Source organism: Ruditapes philippinarum, unplaced genomic scaffold (genome assembly GCF_026571515.1).
Source record: "Ruditapes philippinarum isolate M1 unplaced genomic scaffold, ASM2657151v2 ctg3002_1_1_1_1, whole genome shotgun sequence".
NCBI lineage: Eukaryota > Metazoa > Mollusca > Bivalvia > Venerida > Veneridae > Ruditapes > Ruditapes philippinarum.
In genome coordinates, this window is record NW_026854098.1 from 438,194 (window position 1) to 460,330 (window position 22,137).

The following is a 22,137-nucleotide window of genomic DNA, read 5'->3' on the forward strand; positions in this document are numbered from 1 at the left end:
GTGGGATAACGCGATGACGACAGTACGATAATGCGACAATGCGAAAGTGCGATGGCGACAATACGATAGTACTATCGCGTTGTCGCCATCGCGGTTTCGTACAGTGGCCATCGCGTTTTCGCATTGTAGTCATCGCGTTATCGCAAAGTCGCATTGTCGTCCTAGCACTGTTGTATTGTCGTCATCGCAATATCGCACTGTCGCATTGTCGCCTTCTGGATTATTAAGTATAACCACGATAGAACTAACGGTATTCCCTACGATGGCCCTAAAGATTTTCCGTATTTTTCGGACTGTACTGTATGTTCCGTCAAGGACAGACTTTATTGATGTCAAACGTCTCGTCGATCCTGATGAAAAGAAAATGGCGGCTGCTTTAAATAGTGCAAAATCAAAGAAATTTAAGAAAAAACTCGACGTGAGTAACTAAAATCCAATGCATGACATGCAGTCTCAGTGAAATTAAAGCATTTTACTCTTGTAAATTTGGACAGTGTTAAAAATTATACATATTTTATAGACAGTCTTCATACAAATTTCTAGCAAGTTTCAACTTGCAAAAAAAAAAGATTTTAAGAATCTGTCATATTTTAAAATCCTTACCATAAAGGGTATCCCATAAACCTCTTATCCTTATCCAAAAGAAACCTCTTATCCTTATCCAAAAGTATTTAACATATACATGTAGTGTGGTATTATGTATAGAGGGGATAAATGCAGGTATTTTGTTCCTCAAACAGAAAAGAATAAATTGGTGGTGTTCAACCTATCACAGGAGTGCTTCGACTATTTCAGAAAATCTCGTCCACCATTTTTGTGTCCCCTTGAAAAAGGCGACATATAGGGGTTAGGTTACTTTTGTCGGCGGTGTCGTTGTCGGCTTGCCCGGAGCATATTAGTCAGTCATTATAAGTCGGATTGACTTCAAACTTGGTATGCATGCTTCTTATAATGACCTGAAGTCAGGGCTCACACTGGCTCAAATAAAATAATAGCCAATAATTTCAGCTTAAAAAAATAATAGCCAAAAGTTCAGCGTACTATTCACGAATAAGCGATTAACAACATAAGCAGTTGATTAAATAAACATTACATATAAAACTTTCAGTTTTATAAGGATTCTCAAATAAAATGATACATTTGTGTATATTGATAACTACCTTTTTTTAAATAGAACCACAACTTAAATTGTTATTATAGTCTAGAACAGAATAAAAACGTTACTGTATAATTAGTATAATTACTGTATAACAATAATATTAAAGGTTGACATTATAACTTTACATAATGCTGTTATCAGACAACTTTTTTTGTTTGTTCTAATCAAATTTTGTCAGCTATAACCACTGTCAATTTCCACATTTCATACAGAACTGGAGTAGATCAGGTCATATTAGCCTATAGTAATAACACAAGTTTGCAAACTCATTCACAGAATGCAGCCTTTTTTCTGAATAATTTACTGAAAATTTCATCATCACCAATGTTATACAAATTTTCTGCCATAGTAGTAAAGATTTTTAAACAGAACATAGCTTATTTCACCTTTAAATAAATATCAAAATTATCGGTGTCGCGAAAATATGTGACAATCGGATTTTTCCTGTTTTCTGAAGAAATATTCACAATTTTAGTTGTTGTGCAAATAGTTGTTTGGAAGTTAATACTTTTTAAATATTTTACCATTGTTTTCCACTGGCGATTTAGTCAAGTAGCTTAAAACAAAAAAAAAATCAAAATTTGCAATTACTGCAATTCACGGTAAATTTTGGTTAAGTCAATATCCAGTTTATCAATTTTAAAACGATTTTTGTGGCTAATTGACGGATATTTGATGGCTATTATAAATGCTGGACAATATCTTTAAAGTACTTATACAATTATACATCTCGCATGTATTTTATCACCTCGGGCAATATAGTTATCAGCACATGACCGGTAAAAAGTTGACACTCAATTTAATGCACCCCACTGGTGTTAATTGGGTCTACTGCATTCATTATCGATTTTTACACCTTATATAAACACTGTTGGAAGTAAAAAATAATCACCAGATTTTGTAGCCAAAATGCAAAAATAATCGCCAATCTTATAAAATAACCGCAAATGGCGACTATGGCGACCGACAGCGTGAGCCCTGTGAAGTGCAGTGCACAAGAACCGGTACTCTGCACTTCTTAATTTTTTAGTTATACTTTATTTTTGTCCAGGCCATTTCTCATAAATTATAAAAGCTATGGTATTGAAACTTCATAGGATGATAGATCTTATTGATAAGAAGTGCAGTGCACAGAAACTGCTGCTCTGCACTTCTTATTTTTTGAGTTATTTCCCTTTGTTAATTTTCATATTTTATTTTTGTCCTGGCCATTTCTCTTAAACTATATTGTTCACAAGGCCACACATCCCACTCACAGAGTTCTAGTTGTGGTATACTAATCGGCGATTTCCAGTTTCCACCAGTCCTTGATCTGCAAAAAACCGTGGATTTGAGGAGACCATTGATCAGTAGGTTATTACACTAAGCAATGATCTCATGGTAAAACATAATTGATATGAATGAAAAAGACTATTGTTTTTTAGTGTCAATATCTTGAATGATGAAAGGGACATTATTGAATAGCAAGGACAAATGTTTATTACTTAAAGTTGAAACATTTCCATTTAACAAAGTTATTATAGTCTGTATCCATAGTTTATTTTCTAGTTCTGTATTATATATATATATATTTTTCAGGATCTAGGATGCCCCTACACAGAAGGAGTGGAGGACTCATGGATTGCAGAGCTACTGTTCAAACCAGGAGAGTCAAGAATCAGACTTTTACAATGGCTTTTCTCCAAGTAAGTTTGCCATTCTTATAGTTTTTGTGTGTCAATTTTGAGGTAAACTGAAAATCTTAAGCATCAATTTTTCATACCTAGTAATTGTCATTGAGAAATCTTCTGTAACTTAACATAAGCGATGGACTTATTTCATATAGAATTTTATTACAATACATAGTTTATTTTATGAAATTGTGAATAAAAATGATATCAAAAGCATACAACACACTGAATCACTGTTGATCATGATCAGATGTATATTTTTGTACACAAAAGTTAAACTTCATTTACTCCAACTTCGATCACTCACACACAGGTATCCCTTACTGGCCTTAGCTCTAACTCATGGGTCTGCCTGGCACAATCAATCAAATGAGCACTTTCAGTTTTATGATAAAAAAGAAAAGCAACTTGTTACAATTTTTTTTTTCCAGGTTTGATTCAAAACTGAATGAGATACTGGATCCACAATATGCTTCTGTAGAATCAAAAATGGATTCTCGTATTCAAAGTGAGTCTGTCAGAAATATCAGCGTTATTTGGAAACTATGTTTTTATTCTTTAACTTTAGTTGTTACATACAATGTACTATCTAGCATATACATGTATAATATACAGTGCAGACTGACCTGGCTCTAGCCTATACTGGGAGCTATTGTATGCAATGTGATATTGAAATTCTATAAGACTAACAGGAATGTCACATCATGTAGCTTCTTATATGCCATGTAGGCCACAGGCACGAGTATCGGACCTGGGAAGAAAAAATATGACCAGATTGATAAAAAAAAACCTGTGTTCATTTTAAAAGTGTAAAAAAAAAAATGTAAATAATGACCCCCCTTTATAAATATACTATAAGTTAACTTATAGTATATTTATAAAGGGGGTCATTATTTACATTTTTTGTGTGTTTTTTGACACTTTTAAGATGAACACAGGTTTTTTTATCAATCGGGTCATATTTTTTCTTCCCAGGTCCGATACTTGTGCCTGTGATGTAGGCCATGCCTTACACTTAAAGACTTTTTCCAGTTAAATGACAATATCCCTTGAATGTAGGGCTGTCATTGAGTACAACACGTATTCACGACATATGAATGTCAGATGACAAATTTCAACTTTGTAACAATGCTACAACAAGTGTAATATATCTAAATTAATTGAATTTAATTCGCTCCTATACATCGTTTCACGATTTCAGTAAAATACATGTTCTGTGTGCAAAAAAAAATATTGTTTGTATTGTTTATACTTTATAGATATCCTCTTCATGCTTTTTTGGGGGTTTTTTCTGACCATATTTTATCATTGCAATGAAGTATACATGTACTTATGAATTAAGAAATGAAGTTGTCTATTCAGTAATAACAATCCAACAAAGAATGCAACATTTCTGAACTTTCTTTTAGTATTATATATATTGTGCTGGTCTGTTAAATTTGGGAATTTTGTTTTGTTCACAGGACTGTTGTTTGTTGCTTCAAATCTTGGCTTGTGTAGATATGATGATGTGGATTTAATCAGGGTAAGAAATTCTATATGAGCCTTGCCATGACAAAACCAACATAATGTGTTTGCGACCAGCATGGATCCAGACCAGCCTGCGCATCCGCACAGTCTGATCAGGATCCATGCTGTTCGCTATCAGTTTCTCTACATGTTATAGGGTTTGAAAGCAAACAGCATCGATCCTGATCAGACTGCGCGGATGCGCAGGCTGGTCTTGATCCATGCTGGTTGCAAACCCATTATGTTGGTTTTGTCATGACGTGGCTCAATTATTACTTTTTTTTTAAACTTTCTTTTTATTTTTTTGTTTATTAGATTTTAAACTTAATTAGAAAAATACGTGTAACATAAATGCTTAAAAGAAAATAGATCATTTCTTTTATAGTTTTGTCTTCCTTACCGCGTCCAGTATTTAGTTAGTCGAGCTTCGCTGTCTCCTGTGACAGCTCTTGTTGTCCATCTCCTTATTCTATTCTTACACTACATATAGATATGTGATATTGAATTTGTTTGTGTAGGCAGTTCTGTTAATGAGACCTAGAAGCTTGTAAAATGATTTGTAACTGTAGAGTTTATTGTATGTTACTTTTGTGATATTGTAACAAATGAAAATGCTTTTATTTCACCAAAGGTATCGGTAATTGTATGTCATAAATGATGCAAACAAAGTTATGCACAGAAGAGCATGTGCATTATTTTTAGTCATCTGGATACTTCCTATTTGAGATTTATAAAAAGAGTTTATATCACTTAAAACCAAATTTTATAAATGCATTAAATAAACAAATAACTTTCAGGGAGTGGTTCCAGCCAGCAAACAGTCTGCCTTCATGGAACACTTGATTGATGTCGTAGACATAGCAGACAAAGCAGAAGATCCCAAAAATAAACTTTTCAGGGAGGCCGGAGTTGTAAGGTGAGCAGATTTGGAATTCATTTGCTGATAATTTTGTATGATATTTGTTTGCTTGCAACATTTAATTTTCTTTTATCCTGCGACTGTCTATATTATCAGCTGGATAAAACCTTGCCGGACAAACTTATCTATCTCCAGTCATTACATCATATGATGACATCACATGATTAGCAACAAAACAAAACTACATATAGACGCAGTTTCATTGTGAAAACGTAAAAATGAAACCATTTAAATAATCTAAAATCATGATCAAAGAAGACAAAAGCAGGATAAATCAAATACATGGATGATGTCAGGATTGGAGAAGGTTTATCTGGTTTGCTTGGAAAGTGAATCCTGGCTCTCTTAAGCTTGTCAAGATACACTTTCTCGCTCACCTGATAAATCTTCTCCATCCTGTCATTAACCATGTATTCTCTATATAACTACTGATTGTATTAATTTAAAATTTGATTCATGCTTTTTGAATTTCAATTCAAGGGTAACTGTCACACTTATAACTCTGGCTTTGGTATGCTGATAAATTGCCGATCTTCAAAGAACAATCACTATTAATATCAGATATATTTATGGAAACTAAATAAATTATGGTTGGTATTGAGTTATTTTATAGGAACCAGAAATAGGTCAGTTTGTAGAAACCACACATGAATTGTCTTTAATAATTCATTTTATGGGAGCCAATCATATATAAATGTATGGTTTGTAATGGGTCTATTAACGGGAACCAGTCAGGAATGGTTGGTGAACCAGCCATATATTGTTGGTGATTGATCTATACATGTATATCTATGTATGGTTGGTGATATTTCTGATTATGTCATTATGAAACAACCGTATATGGTAAAAATATCTGAAATGATTGTTTCATTTCAGTGAAGCCATGTCTCTAGAGGAGCAACTATCTCATGATTGTGCCTACTTGAATGCCTTGTGTAGTCATGGCAACATAGACTCTATATTTAGCACAAAGGTGACCTTGTTGCCACCAGATCTTCAGAAGAAAGTAGAATCAAGATGGAGTCAAGGCGGGAAAAGTACTGATAAGTAAGAAATTACTTCATAAGAAATAAACTTAAAGACTAAGGAAGATTGAGTGTTGAAAAGATAACATTCTGCTTTGTTTTGTTTCATTTAGTTCAATCTTAACAGTATTTCAGTTATACATGTATATTAGTCAATATTTACCCAAAAGACATCAGCAATCTGTACCAAAACTTTTTTATGTCCCAACAATAAAATGTCTGGGGCATATAGTGTTACCCCGTTCCATCATTCCCTCTTGAACGTTGGAAAAAAATTGAAATTTTCACTTTCTGCACTCTTACTTTTGTGGAAATGTATGTATGAGCATGAAATCGCATGTGCAGGTATTTTACCAGAAAATACAAATCAAGTTCGAATTTGGTTTTGGTCTGATTTTTTTAGGGATGGCAACAAATACCTAAATCAATACTCGAGTACTTGGTCATTTTTCCGATCGAGTACTCGGTCTCAGATGATTTCCAGTGATCTTCAAAGTTTATCACACAATATCAACACTGTCCTCAAGCTACTTTCGTTTCTTTTTAAATTCATAGCATTCACAACTATAAATAGGACTGCACGGGAGGCAAATTAATTAAAATTAAATCAACAACATTATATTTTACAATGTTTTAATTAATGCAGTATCAAGTTTAAAACATGTATAACAGGTCATATATCTTATTTCTTCTTGAAGTAATATAGACTGATCGGAGGAAACAAAAGTTTAACCGTGTCTAAATGCTAGTTATCTTTATTCTTACATTCATAATAGCAATCGGCCATTTGTTGTTTTCAAAGCTGTTACTTCAGCTACAAACTGTTACACAATTAAAGGTAATTAAATATCATATGAGGCTGGATGACGTAAGCGACACAGGTGCGCGTGTCAAACTGTTGATCGCCTTGTTAAATTTATGATATCATTTTCGCACCTCTGCAAGAATGTTAATGATTGCATTTAACAGGTATTTATGAAGATACATGCACATCTCCAAATTTCTGAACTAATTGGATACACCAATCTTTCTAAATTGCAAATTTTTTTTTAGAAATTATGTATTTTTCCGAGTACTCAAATATCAATTTTGTTAACCGGTATTTGGACATTCAAATCGAGAACTCGGTTAACCAGTTACTCATTGCCATCCCTAGATTTTTTTGACAGTTATCTCTCTTGATCATGGAAAACATTTAACAAAAATATCTAATCATTATATCGGCTAAAAATATGCAATATGCAAAGGTTAATCTTGAACTTTGTATAAAAATGGTTTGTGTTAACATTTAATAGTATAAGGGGCTTGAAAAATGGTTTATGCAAACAAATTTTGAGCTAAATATTATTATAACATTTGACATTTTGGCTACATGCGGGGCATCTGTGGCATGACAACACATTTCTAGTTTTTCACAAGAAGTGGCTGTCTTTTCAGATAACAAGCAAATTCATTGAATTTATATCCCCCGCCGAGTACTGGTTATTATTAACACAACAACTGAAGACATAAGGCTTTATTTATATTTTAATCATGGCATAAACAGTAATATTCTTTGAACTTGATAAATATTCAGGGCAATAACAGAGCCATAACTTTGTGTTAAATAGTAATATCTGGAAATGCCAATGAGATGTATGCATACTACATAACTAAGCAAGGGCCATAAATCTGAGTTATAAGTATCTGACCGGAACAAGGCGACTTTATGCACATCTCCTCTTAGTATCCAATAAAGTTTCGTTGAATTCCAGCCAGTAGTTGCAGAGAAGTAGCGAGGAAACGAATATTTTTCTATATGGATACTGCATAACTAATCAAGGGCCATAACTCTGAGTTTAAGTGTCAGACCCCAACAAGGCAATGATATGCGCATCTTCTCTTGGTATTGAAGGTTCCCATAAAGTTTCATTGAATTCCAGCCAGTAGTTGCAGAGAAGTAGCACGGTAACGATTTTTGCTCTATATGCATACTGCATAACTAAGCAAGGGCCATAACTCTGAGTTTAAGTGTCTGACCTGAACAAGCCGACGATATGGGCATCTCCACTTGGTATTGAAGGTTCCCATAAAGTTTCGTTGAATTCAAGCCAGTAGTTGCAGAGAAGTAGCGAGGAAACGATTTTTACTCCATATGCATACTGCATAACTAATCAAGGGCCATAACTCTGAGTTAAAGTGTCTGACCAGAACAAGCCGACGATATGCACATCTCCTCTTGGTATTGAAGGTTCCCATAAAGTTTCGTTGAATTCCAGCCAGTAGTTGCAGAGCAGTAGCGCGGAAACGATTTTTACTCTATATGCATACTACATAACTAAGCAAGGGCCATAACTCTGAGTTTAAGTGTCTGACCTGAACAAGCCGACGATATGGGCATCTCCACTTGGTATTGAAGGTTCCCATAAAGTTTCGTTGAATTCAAGCCAGTAGTTGCAGAGAAGTAGCGAGGAAACGATTTTTACTCCATATGCATACTGCATAACTAATCAAGGGCCATAACTCTGAGTTAAAGGGTCTGACCGGAACAAGCTGACGATATGCGCATCTCCTCTTGATATTGATGATTCCCATAAAGTGTCGTTGAATTCCAGCCAGTAGTTGCATAGAACCAATCCGGAAACGAAATTCGGACGGACGGATGGACAACGGCAAAACTATATCCCCCTCCGGATTCCATCGGCGGGGGATAATTAAACACTAGTGAAAGCCAATAAACAAAAGAAATTTTATCTTAAGCCAATATGGAACTATCTGGCCTCCAGGACTCCAAACTCTTGATTAGAACTACCATTCTACTGATGAAGTACTCTTATTCATTCATTATTGTGCCTCCAGTACTCTGAACACATACAGGCGTAATAAGGCTGTTTGGCGATTGAAAAGAAGCTGTTCTTGCTTTGAGCAATGCACTTCTTACTTTGAGCAGTGCACTTTTTTTCTTTTCTTGTTCAGAGCACCAAAGCCAGATTTACAGAGCATTGAGGCAGAGGCGATACAGCTTGGTGATGATATGGCTAGACAAGTTGAACTTCTGCAAGATTTAAAGAAACACGTAAGAATTTAAAAGTTCCCTCTACAAACTCTTGTCTCGCATAATTATCCTCATGAATTACGTTAACTTCTCTCTTACGAAGAAGTTGTTCAGCTAAGTAAAGGATATGCACTTGTGTCTATCTACTTTAAGGTAGTCTTACTGTAATGCTTTCCCACCAATAAAATTCTAACATCAGCAAATGTCTTAATAAAATGGTCTTTTCCGGAACGTTATTTTTCACAATTTTTGTTATTCAATAAATCTTAACCATTTATAACCTGAATTTAGTACATATCGATGAGGAATGAGTGATTGTAAATAATCTAATACCAAAGATTTTGAAAAAAATAATGATCCTGAAATAGCCGATTTGCTATGATATTGAGCAATGTATTTAGCGGGAAAGCATTACAGTATGACTACCTTAATAAAGCGAGTCAAACCTGTTGTCTTCATCCTACTCCATCAGTAAGAAATCTTAAGATGAAATACGACCATAACAATCTATGTGCCTCTACATCTTTTAATTTCAATCCCTGTCAGTGACAAAATTTTTCATTGAAGGGAGCTAGCTGGTTACCTTATTGAACGTTGATGATTCTAGCCTTTGTGATGGGCACCATTGGTCTTTCTGCACCAGTAAAGCTTGCAGGTCACCATATGACCGTCACAATTTTGGTATGACTTAAGAACAAACTTAAGAAAAAATATAAATATTTTATGTTAAAGTTCATAGTTTTCACTAATTCAACTTTAATTACAATCAAACTGATTTATATCTTATTTGTCATAACTTTTTATCACATATTTCCTAGTACGATTACCAGCCAACAGATGATTCTAAGCTGGAAACCATCTGCAAAACAATTAGTCTGGTAGTATCTGAATTATCACAGCTGGTTACCGGCTTCACATACTGTTACGAGAATGAAATGAAACACTGGTGTAACAAATCTCCGCCAAATCTTACACAGCTGGGTCCGGCCTTTAAACGAGTTCATAGATTACTACAACAGTTTGTTCAGGTATGTAAATTAATTAGAACTGTCATCAATAGAAACAATATTGATGTATCGTTGATATTTTTCTGTCGATCAATAATCAATACACATTTCAAAAAATTGATAATTTTGACTTATTCAGTAAATGTCTAGATATTAGGAAAATTCACCCAAAACATATACAGAAGCAAATGCCCATGTCTTAACATTATCTGTTGTTACACAGTGAAAATATTTCACAGCATTGATGAGAAAAATGGTCTGGATAAAAATTATGCAATGGGTTTTTATAAAAAAAGACACTGAACAGAACATGTTTTCAACTGAAATCATTAAACAGGTATAAAAGTGAATGAAAGACAAATAATTTTATTTATTGATATTTGTCATCTGATATCAATAATTCTTTGATATGCCTTGCCTTGAATCAATAACAGCTCTAAAATTAATAGACTCAATAACAATTCACAGGGTACTGTGTACAAAAAGAAAACAAGACCTAGGTTTTAAGTTTAACCTTGAGTCTGCAGGTAACAACTGAAAATACCCAGTACAGGCACTGATTGCTATTCAGCCAGTACATTTATTTAAATTTCCCTAAAAATGATGAATGGTTTTGTCCAAAATGAAAGACAGACAATTGAATTCCATTTAAGATATTTAGTATGCTATGGTTAATTATAAACTAAGTCTTGTGAAGATCACATACTTAGTATCTGGAAAATATATATAATTGATATGAGCAGATAATAAAGTGCCCTTGGGTATACAGATGACCTGCCAGGAGTAATTTTGCTGATAAAATCGAACTGACACCAAGCCAACTGCTGACACATGCTTAGTGTTATTGTGCATTGATGAGTTATGGCTCTTTATTTATACCCCCGCACAACAAAGTTGTAAGGGGGGTATACTGGAATCAGGATGTCCGTCCGTCCGGCCGGCCGTCCGTCGGTTTTTTCTTGTCCGCCCAATAACTTAAGATTCCTTTGACCCTTAGTCTTCATATTTGGCATGGAGGTTAGTCATGATTAGTAGGAGACCCCTATTGATTTTGAGGTCACCAGGTCAAAGGTCAAGGTCACAGGGGCCTTGACTTCAAAAAGCTTGTCCGCCCAATAACTTAAGATTCCTTTGACCTACAGTCTTCATATTTGGCATGGAGGTTAGTCATGATTAGTAGATGACCCCTATTGATTTTGAGGTCACCAGGTCAAAGGTCAAGGTCACAGGGGCCGTGACTTCAAAAAGCTTGTCCGCTCAATAACTAAAGATTCCTTTGACCCACAGTCTTCATATTTGGCATGGAGGTTAGTCATGATTAGAAGATGACCCCTATTGACTTTGAGGTCACCAGGTCAAAGTCACAGGGGCCGTGACTTCAAAAAGCTTGTCCGCTCAATAACTTAAGATTCCTTTGACCCACAGTCTTCATATTTGGCATGGAGGTTAGTCATGATTAGTAGATGACCCCTATTGATTTTGAGGTCACCAGGTCAAAGTCACAGGAGCTTTGACTAAAAAAAGCTTGTCCGCCCATTAACTTAAGATTGCTTTGACCCACAGTCTTCATATTTGGCAGTGAGGTTAGTCATGATTAGTAGATGACCCCTATTGACTTTGAGGTCACCAGGTCAAAGGTCAAGGTCACAGGGGCCTTTACCATAAAAAGCTTGTCTGTCCAATAACTTTAGATTCCTTTGACCCACAGTCTTCATATTTTGAATGGAGGTTAGTCATGATTAGTAGATGACCCCTTTTGATTTTGAGGTCACTGGATCAAAGGTCAAGGTCACAGGGACTGACTTCAAAAAGTTTGTCCACCCATTAACTTAAGATTTCTTTGACCCACAGTCTTCATATTTGGCATGGATGTTGATCATGACCATAAGATGACCCCTATTGATTTTGAGGTCACTGGGTCAAAGGTCAAGGTCACAGGGACCTTGACAAAAAAAAGCTTTTCTTCTCAATTGCTAAAGAATGCCTGTCCGCAGTGTATTGATTTTGACATTTTCACATTTGAAGCATGTAGAATACATAACTTAGCAATGCACTGGCTTAGTAACCTCAGATTTGGCAAGGAGGTTGTCCTTGAGCTCTAAATGGCCACTGTTGATTCTGAGAAAGTGGTATGCGGGGGTACAGACTTCCCGAAAGTTGAAAAAAACTTTCAGACATTCGGTCTGACAAACCACGAAAATCTGTCGGACCGAAACAAAATCTGTCGGACCAAATAAAATTGATCAAAATCAAAGAAAAACTTGTGTTTGTATTTCTAAGACACTTTTTGTTTTTTTTATTTTTTCGCCGTAAAAATTGGCACAATCCGTACAGCGCATTTTCCTCATCTCCCTGTCATACACCAATGATTCATGATTCTGCTTCTATTTTTCATTAAATTTTGTCTCAGGTCTATTCTTTTCATCCTTTTATTGCTGTTCTGCGCACTCTTCTGACGTAGATTTTCGGTTTTTCCCAGGTTTGGCACCTTTAGCGACGCCATTTTGTATACATGCGGCTTGGATAAAAGCCGGACAGTCGGACCGATCCGGAATAAAAAATTGTCGGACCTGATCAAAATTTATCGGACATGTCCGTCGGACCGACGTATTTCGGGAAGTCTGGGGGTATTCACGCCATGATAGTGGCAGTTCTAGTTTATTTAGTATTTGCTTTTATTCTTTTAATAAAAAAAAACACCCTTCAGACCCAACTTTAAATGTCCATAACATTTTAATAAATCTCTCAAATATATATACTTAAATATTCATATTGATTAATTTTGAAATGATGCACATTTAAAGTTTGAGTTATCAGTAATTAAAGATGGCATTTTTCTTATTTAAAAGATTGCCAAAGCAGTACTTTCTATATAAATATTAGCATAAGGTGCAAGTCAAATTATAAAGTATACTCCTCTGGTAAAAGTGTAATTAATTATTTGTCATAACATTTGAAATGTGAACACGTACCCTCAATTAAACGGAGGCTGCAACAATCAATTTTGTTGTTTTGGATGTTCTTTAGGGATTTTTTTTTCTTTCTTTTTTCTTTGTCAGTAACAAAGTATAGATTTATGCAATTTTTGCCACTTGCATTTTTGTTTCGACCTGTATGATGAATGATTGTTCGCAATACAGACACATTCATGCTGAGCTATGTTTGTCAACATAAATTGGTACCATCAAAACCTTACAAAAAAAGTTAAAGGAACTGGTGAACAGACTATCTGAGGCCTTACAATTTATGTTGTGATTTACATGACAAAAAATTTACATAAACAAGCAGGGTTTTTATATTAAGGAAGCAGCATATTTTATTCATAGAAAAAAAAGAAGTGAGCAAATTATCTGATGTTTTGCAGGTGAGTTATTTGTCCATACCTACATCAAATGGAACATAAATCTTGAAATAAATGTTCCAGTCCTGTCATGTTAAACAAAAAAAACCACTGGAGTCCCTAATTTAATGACCAATTTTTATGTGGAATATTTCAGTTATTACAGAATTTGCGAGCAATAAGAGCATCATATACTGCATTAAACAGAGACACAGCTGAAATAGGTCAGCAGATGCCTGGACAACACGATACTTCCCTCACATTAGGTAAATCTTATCTACAATATAATAAAACAAGAACCGGTTGAACCGGGTGATGCTCCCCGAGAAGGTTCTGGACACAGGAAAGTATAAAAAAAATAAACAAAGAGCAAAAACTCCAAAATTAGGCAAGGCGGATTTATGTTTTTTTGCACTGCACTTCTATTAAATGAGATCTTTCTATCTATCTATAAAGTTTCCTGATGATATCTCTTATAGTTTTAGAGTTATGTCCTGGGTAAAATTCAAAGTGTAAAAATGAACAAAGGGCAATAACTCCAAAATTAGACCAGGCTTTGTTTAGGTTCTTTAAGCATTGCATGTCTATGTTGTTTCATACTGTTTTGGTGACACTTTTGCTTGTGTCCCTTGTTGTTTTCTCCTCTATGGTAAGTATCTTCCCAATTACCTCTAGTTTTTATTTCTTTGATTAACCCCCCTCCCCCTTCCCCCGGTCTCCTGTCCCCTTCCCCTTTGTGGGCCTATTATTTAATCATTTATTTGTTTTCTTTGAATTCCTAAGTTTAAGCATTGCAGTTCTATTCAATGATATCTAGCTACCGACAAAGTTTCATGTTGATATCTCTAATAGTTTTAAAGTTATGTCCCGGACAAAAGTCAAAAAGTAAAAATGAACAAAGGGCAATAGCTTCAAAATAAGGCAAGGCAGAGTAATGATTCTTAAGCACTGCACTTCTACCCAATAAGACCTATCTATCTACAAAGTTTCATGTTGATATCTCTTATAATTTTAGAGTAATGTCCCGGTCAAAGTTCAAAGTGTAAAATAAAAAAAGGGGAATAACTACAAAAGTTGGCAAGACAGTGTTACAGTTCTTGTGCACTGCAAACCTACTTAATGAGATCTATCTACCTACAAAGTTTCATGTTGATACCTCTTATAGTTTTAAAGTTATGTCCTGGACAAAGTTCAAAGTGTGAAAATAAACAAAGGGGAATAATTACAAAAATAGGCAAGGCAGAGTTACGGTTCTTGTGCACTGCACACCTACTCAATGAGATCTATCTACCTACAAAGTTTCATGTTGATATCTCTTATAGTTTAAGAGTTATGTCCTGAACAAAGTTCAAAGTGTAAAAATAAACAAAGGGGAATAATTCAAAAATTAGGCAAGGCAAAGTTATGGTTCTTGTGCAATGCACACCTACTCAATGAGATCTATCTACCTACAAAGTTTCATGTTGTTACCTCTTATACATTTAGAGTTATGTCCCGGACAAAGTTCAAAGATTAAAAATAAACATAGGGGGATAATTCAAAAATTAGGCAAGGCAGAGTTACGGTTCTTGTACACTGCACACCTACCAAATGAGATCTATCTACCTACAAGTTGCATGTTGATACCTCTTATACTTTTAGAGTTATGTCCCGGACAAAGTTCAAAGTGTAAAATAAACAAAGGGGGATAATTCAAAAATACGGCAAGGCAGAGTTACGGTTCTTGTACACTGCACACCTACTCAATGAGATCTATCTCCCTACAAAGTTTGATGTTGATACCTCTTATACTTTTAGAGTTATGTCCCGGACAAAGTTCAAAGTGTAAAATAAACAAAGGGGGATAATTCAAAAATTAGGCAAGGCAGAGTTACGGTTCTTGTGCACTGCACACCTACTCAATGAGATCTATCTACCTACAAAGTTTCATGTTGATACCTCTTATACTTTTAGAGTTATGTCCCGGACAAAGTTCAAAATGTAAAATAAACAAAGGGGGGTAATTCAAAAATAAGGCAAGGCAAAGTTATGGTTCTTGTGCACTGCACACCTACTCAAAGAGATCTATCTATCTACAAAGTTACATGTTGATATCTCTTATAGTTTTAGAGTTATTTCCCTGACAAACTTCAAAGAGTAAAAATAAACACAGGGCAATAATGAAAAAATAGGTAAGGTAGAGTTACGATTCTTAAGCTCTGCATATTTACTCAATGAGATCTATCTACCTACAAAGTTGCATGTTGATACCTCTTATACTTTTAGAGTTATGTCCCGGACAAAGTTTAAAGTGTAAAATAAACAAAGGGGGATAATTCAAAAATACGGCAAGGCAGAGTTACGGTTCTTGTGCACTGCACACCTACTCAATGAGATCTATCTACCTACAAAGTTTGATGTTGATACCTCTTATACTTTTAGAGTTATGTCCCGGACAAAATTCAAAGTGTAAAATAAACAAAGGGGGATAATTCAAAAATACGGCAAGGCAGAGTTATGGTTCTTGTGCACTGCACACCTACTCAATGAGATCTATCTACCTACAAAGTTTCATGTTGATACCTCTTGTTGTCTCAAAGTTATGTCCCGGACAAGAAAAGCGGACGGACGGACAAGACGGCGACTATACGCTCCCCCGAAAATTTTTGGGGAGCATAAAAATACACCTCAGGTGTGTTCAAAAAGAACCCTGGAAGTCCTGATTACAAATACACTTAGATTTGTTACACAATTCAAAGATTTTTTTATCAGAGCTTTAATTACTCCTTGAGGGGCGTTCGTGGCTGAGGGGTTAAGGTCATTGACTTCAAACCACTTGCCTGTCACTGCTATAGGTTTGAGCTATGCCAGTGTCTTGGTATTCTTTATGTGAGAAAGCTATTCAGCTAGCTTAAGGAAGGTCGGTGGTTCTACTTGGGTGCCTGTTTGTGTCTGAAATAATATACAGAGGGGAACCAGACTTCTTCCTCCACCAATAAAGCTGGAAAGGCATCATATGGTCTGTACTGTGTTGGTGCGGCTTTTTATCGTTACCCAACCAAAAATTAAAGTTATAACTCTTATAAAATTTAATGAACAATTTTTCTATTACCTTATCAACAAGAAGACAAAAAGTTGACCAAAGGATAAATTTATATCAGATACATATAATAACAGCGTGTAGGGTTTATTCATTGTTACATAGTATATTTCTTATTTCATAGACACAAAGCAATTAATAATACAACATTTCATTTAAAAGTTAAAACACTTCCTTCAGACTTTTTTTTCCTGGTTGAAAAAGTTTTCATTTCCGTTTAAGTTTTCAAGTCATATATTTTGACAGGAAAATGTTGGTTTTTTTCAACACATATAACAGAATCCTAAGAGCATATTTTTATCACATTTATGTAACAGTTTTATGTAAGTAAATGTTTATAGAATGTATCTTAAGTGATTTTCTGTTGTTTGATGTAGTTGGAGTTGGAGAGGAAGCCTTGAACAGTTTACAGGATGTTGTAGACGTTTTGGAAGAGTCTATCCAAAATTCTGAGGTAGTCTCAAGTGCACAAACTACCCCGAGAAGTGTTCGGTCAAGAACGTCACAAATACCCAGTGTTCAGGTGTCGCCGAGGAGTATTCGATCCGAGTCCTCTAGAGCTTCCACACTGAAATTGTAAGCTTAAACAATAACTTTTGATCATCGTCAGCTATAGTAATGAAATCACTTTGTCACAATTTGTTAATAGGTACTTTATCCAAAATATTCTTAATTCCTGAATAAGTCTTTTGACCTAATCTTTCACACATTAGTTTTTAACTATCATTAATATGAATGAATTCGGGCATTATGGTAATAGTTACACTTGTATATTTTGTTTTTGCACATTTTCTCCTACTGATCATTTTATTACAAAATATTTGTCTGAGGTCACAGTCTGAATTGATTAACATGATTAAAACATATTCTAATCTGAAAAAGATTTAAAATTACATCAGGAAATAACTTTGTGTACTTTTTTCCATATTTTTTTTACATTTGTATGAATTTTCATTTTTCAGGGAAAGTTGATATCGCTATTTTGAAGATACTTTAAACTAACTGGAACTATTCTGTGATAATATTTTAAGGGAGTTATGTACCTGACCAGATGAACTTTTGATGGATTAATTCTACATGTTCCACTTAAATAGATGGTAATTACACTATTTCGAAAAAAAAGTATTGAGCAGACAGAATTAGATGCAAATTCAAAGGGAGACAAATCTGCATAAATTGTATTAACTAAGAAGTTACCTACCTGTTCAACTTTAAAATTAATACAAGGACATGTAATTGTGTGTCTTCAAGGATGTTAAATGCATTTATGTGACACACAGGAAATAGGAGGAAGTGAAACTAAAAACCACAGAACATTCCTAAGGAAGTGGTTTTCAAATGTAGTTCTGTTTGCACCAATAGGAACTAGTCGACTTAACTACGTGTCAAGGATTTTGAAAACGCTTATGACATGTCAGATGGAAATTTTACGATTAAAATTTTTAGTTTTTAGAAAAATTACTGAATATGCATTGACATTACCCTATTATGAATATTTCAGATACATGTACAGTACATTGCAACATTTCTAAAAATTCATAAATAAAAAAAAACATTAAAAAGAAAAAGGAAAAAAAAGTTGAATTTTGCAGCAGTTTTAATTTGATCATCTAAAATGGAGTTTACACAGTTCTACAGTGTTTGGTGCTTTTGTAAATAAAAAATAAATATGTGAAATTGACACAATTGTAATTTTTAAAACAAAATATAATTTGATATTATTGTGTTTAAGACTATTGAAATAAAATATTTCAAAAGAAACATTTTTTTTTGTTGCAATTAACAGAAAATTTGGAGGGATGAATATTGATTTAGAATTGCTGATCAAAGATAATTTCTTTAATATTTGACTGTAGGCATAATGTTTTTTGCACCATGATTATTTGACCCTAAAATATTAAAAGTTAAATTTATAATATTAAGATATGTGGCCCAGTCAGACATATAATAATAAGTATTGCAAAGTTATCAAAGATATTTTACTATGAGGAAATGGCAGAAACTGAGAATTTCAAACAAGATAGAAAATCTATGTCCAATGATAGAAAATATTTTGTTTTAGCATCGGTCAATATTTCAATCATAGAAAACATTTTTGTTTTAGCATCAGTCAATATGTCTGTGTTCAAATACAGCTTAAAGATTAGTTATTAATTTCCTGTTGTGTTCCCAATTTATTTATACTGTTTTAATATAGTGTTGACCACATTGGCTCAAACTGAGCAGTTTTTAGGAAATTAATACCCTTGAATAGCACCTACTTGTAAGTTGTAACTTTGTTTATCATACTTCCTTGTCTTCAAAATTATATTGTCATGATAATAAACAAGTGATTATGAAGTTAGAAAATATGAAGTTAGAAAATATACATATTTTTTTTATAATTTGACATCTTATTATGCTTGAATGATAAACATCTCTAAAATTGATAACACAATTTAATTCAGACATAAGAGACATGTAAATATTCAAAATCTGTCCGACTTATTGCCGTATTTCTAACCATTTACAGAAGGTTTAAGTTTTTTTGTGTGCATAATTTCATACATTATAGGTACCGTAAGTTATGTGCATTGTTAATCATCAATGGTTAAGTTAATGCCTTGATATTTTTACCATTTTAAAAAAAGTTTTCAAATTTAACATTAAATTAGCATGTAGTAAGGTAAAGATAGTAGATGATATGGTAGTGTATAAATATACTTGGGAAAATTTTTTTACCTCATCTTTCGGGACAATCCTTTTGGATGCTCCATTTAGATGGCTGACAATTGCTGTCATTCATCTGGCTCAACTGCTGGAAGTTAGACCTCCATTACTGGGATGAGAAGCTCAACTCCCGTTGGAGGGTGGGAAGACTTGAGCCAAGATTAAGACTGAAATGTAAAGCCACTTGTATAGAGACTTTTCAAACAATAAAAGCATTACCATGGACAAGTGTATTATACAACAGCTTGACATAAATAGACTTAAATTGTTAAGAATCAAAGAAACAGATTCAAACATAAAAAGCATTATTTGTAAATCATAATCTGTGGGATTATTATAAGACCACAAATATGGCTATTTTATACAAAAGAACACATTTTAAGACTACAGTCTTACTGTCTATAATCCTTTATACAATAAATATAATTTACTTCAAAGTGAATTTGATGCAGACATACCCAAATTGCAGAATTCTTGAGTAAAATCAAAATTTCTGTTATTTACATCAAGCTGTTGGTTTAATTAAATCAGTGATGCAATGATTTCATTTTCTTACACCAGAATTCCAAAAGGAAGCAATATTTGGTTTAACACATTCGAAGAGTTAACATGTAAAAACATAGAAATAAAGCTGAGATAAGAATATAGCCCCAGAGTTCACTTGAAATCACTGCATAACCTGAAGTTAAAGTTATATATAGCAGATAGCGTGTGACAGTTAAGTGCAAGAATAAAAAACATAATTTTCAGCAATTAACCAAAAATTTTGTTAAACATTTAGGTGATAAATCTTTACTATACCAAGTAATGAAAAGCTTGACAAAAAGAAGCGGTGATACATTTTCAAATTTGACATTTTCGGTCATCTGTAGACAATTTATTCTTGCACTTCATCACCCAAAGTGAGATGTACATACAAAATAAATGAACAATAACATTTAATTAAATAGCTTTAAAATAATGGTTTATTTAAAGTATATATACAACACATTTCACATTTTCCGACTTCTTCCCTGCTCGAAACAAATTCAATTCTAGATAACTTTGTTAAAAAAATGTATTTCTTCAGATGAAAAGAAATAATTCGATGAAAATATTTTGCTGTCTGTTTTACATTTTTTAAAATCGGTTATTTATGTAAAAGAAATATTTTACAATTTTTCAGCCTTTATATATTTACATAACAAATGACATCTAATGGTACATTTCTTTATATGTTATTGTTATATGCTGTTCAAATGTTGTATATGGGCCAGAGGCCTTAGTACAAAATAAACTTTGAAACCTTTCTTCTCTTCTTTTTTTTTTTTCAAACTTTTGTCTTTGACTTTACAATAAAAGAAATGATGTATTATATATATGTCAAACAATGTTGTGAATCTTTCTACATGTTATAATACTGATAATTATGATAAATAGGTTCTTAAAAGCTTATTTTCACTTTTTAATGCTGAGTTCTCCTCCTGTAATTGATGTATTCTCATCTTCAAGCTATCAGGGCTGTTTTCTTCTGCATCTTTCTCAAGTCTTTTTAACTTTTCTTCCAGTTCAAACATTTTTTTAATAATTGTGTATTTTGGTAACTTTGCAAGTCCTCTCTTTACTTCATTATAAGAGTTTGTAGAGAAATTGTTAGTATCAACATAGTTTATGGAGTTATAATGTGAATTAAAATCTTTTTCAAATTCTTGGCCTATAAAATCAGCAGTATCTTCAAAGTCAATAGGCATGTACTCTATCTCTCCATCACGGTTCTTTAGTTTCCGGTCGTTTTCTGAGTCATAAAATGATAAGCTATCAAAGTCCTCAATTTTTGGTGACAGTCCTTGGAAAGCTGGCGAGTTGGAACTACAATCTAAATGTCCATTGCCTCTATCTTCTATTAAGAATTGGGTCGAGTTCATCGGCGCTTTCGGGCTCGTTGGTCGTATAAATTTTCTATTGCGATGTCCCCGCTTAACATTAAAATTATGAGTTTCTAGATCTAACGTACTAAAAACGTTTGAGGATTTACCTGGTGACTTCCGCATACGATTTTTCTTTCCCCGGCGTGTTTTCTTCTTCTTTAATATTTCTGCCATGTTCATATCCATTATTTCTATATTTCTTAATCCTGTAACTATTTTGACAGTATCCAAAACAAACATTTCACTTTCAATAAAACTGCCTTCCTCTAACATTGAGTACGTGTCTAGTTATGTCGCAACAACCACGTTTTTTTTTGTTTATATACAACCGCGTCACGTGACTGAAACGTCATACATACGTTTGGCAAACGAAACTAAACGAAATAGACTGGTTCTGTGTGTGTGTAAATGTACGTTCTACGTACGACATACGTTGTGAACTCGTACGTACAGCTTGTTTGTTCAATAGAAAAGGTCTACCTATTATGATTAATGCGACATCGTACAAAAGTATCACATTTCTCAATAACTGGGTAGATCTATTAAAACGTATCAACACGAAAGTTGAAACGCTGTTTATTATGACGGGCTCAGCTGAAAGGGCTGATGGCAGAAATTCAACGTTACAATCTTTTTAATAACTTCCAACAAATATTTGAAGTTGTCTATCGGACAGTATTTCCGTTATCAACCCCGATTTTTAGGGTAATCGCTCAACATGCAAAGGATAATTATATAAGAAAAGTAGAAAAAAAGATATATTGATACTTTATTTTCTT

The 22,137-nt window shown here is 33.8% G+C and overlaps 2 protein-coding genes across 2 annotated transcripts; one reads left to right on the forward strand and one right to left on the reverse strand.

The window, feature by feature from the left end:
• Positions 1-285: 285 nt before the first annotated feature.
• Positions 286-18,503, forward strand: LOC132738942 (HAUS augmin-like complex subunit 7). Its single transcript, XM_060726567.1, has 11 exons — positions 286-418; positions 2,738-2,844; positions 3,261-3,337; positions 4,293-4,354; positions 5,136-5,254; positions 6,134-6,304; positions 9,238-9,337; positions 10,135-10,344; positions 13,821-13,929; positions 17,120-17,318; positions 17,705-18,503. The coding sequence occupies exons 1-11, from the start codon at positions 365-367 to the stop codon at positions 17,712-17,714; spliced, it is 1,218 nt and encodes a 405-aa protein (XP_060582550.1). The 5' UTR covers positions 286-364; the 3' UTR covers positions 17,715-18,503.
• Positions 17,054-21,631, reverse strand: LOC132738948 (protein HEXIM1-like). The gene is made up of 3 exons (XM_060726574.1): positions 20,893-21,631; positions 19,464-19,618; positions 17,054-17,310 (listed from the first exon to the last, which is right to left on the reverse strand). The coding sequence occupies exons 1-2, from the start codon at positions 21,629-21,631 to the stop codon at positions 19,575-19,577; spliced, it is 783 nt and encodes a 260-aa protein (XP_060582557.1). The 3' UTR covers positions 17,054-17,310; positions 19,464-19,574.
• Between the last annotated feature and the right edge of the window lie 506 nt (positions 21,632-22,137).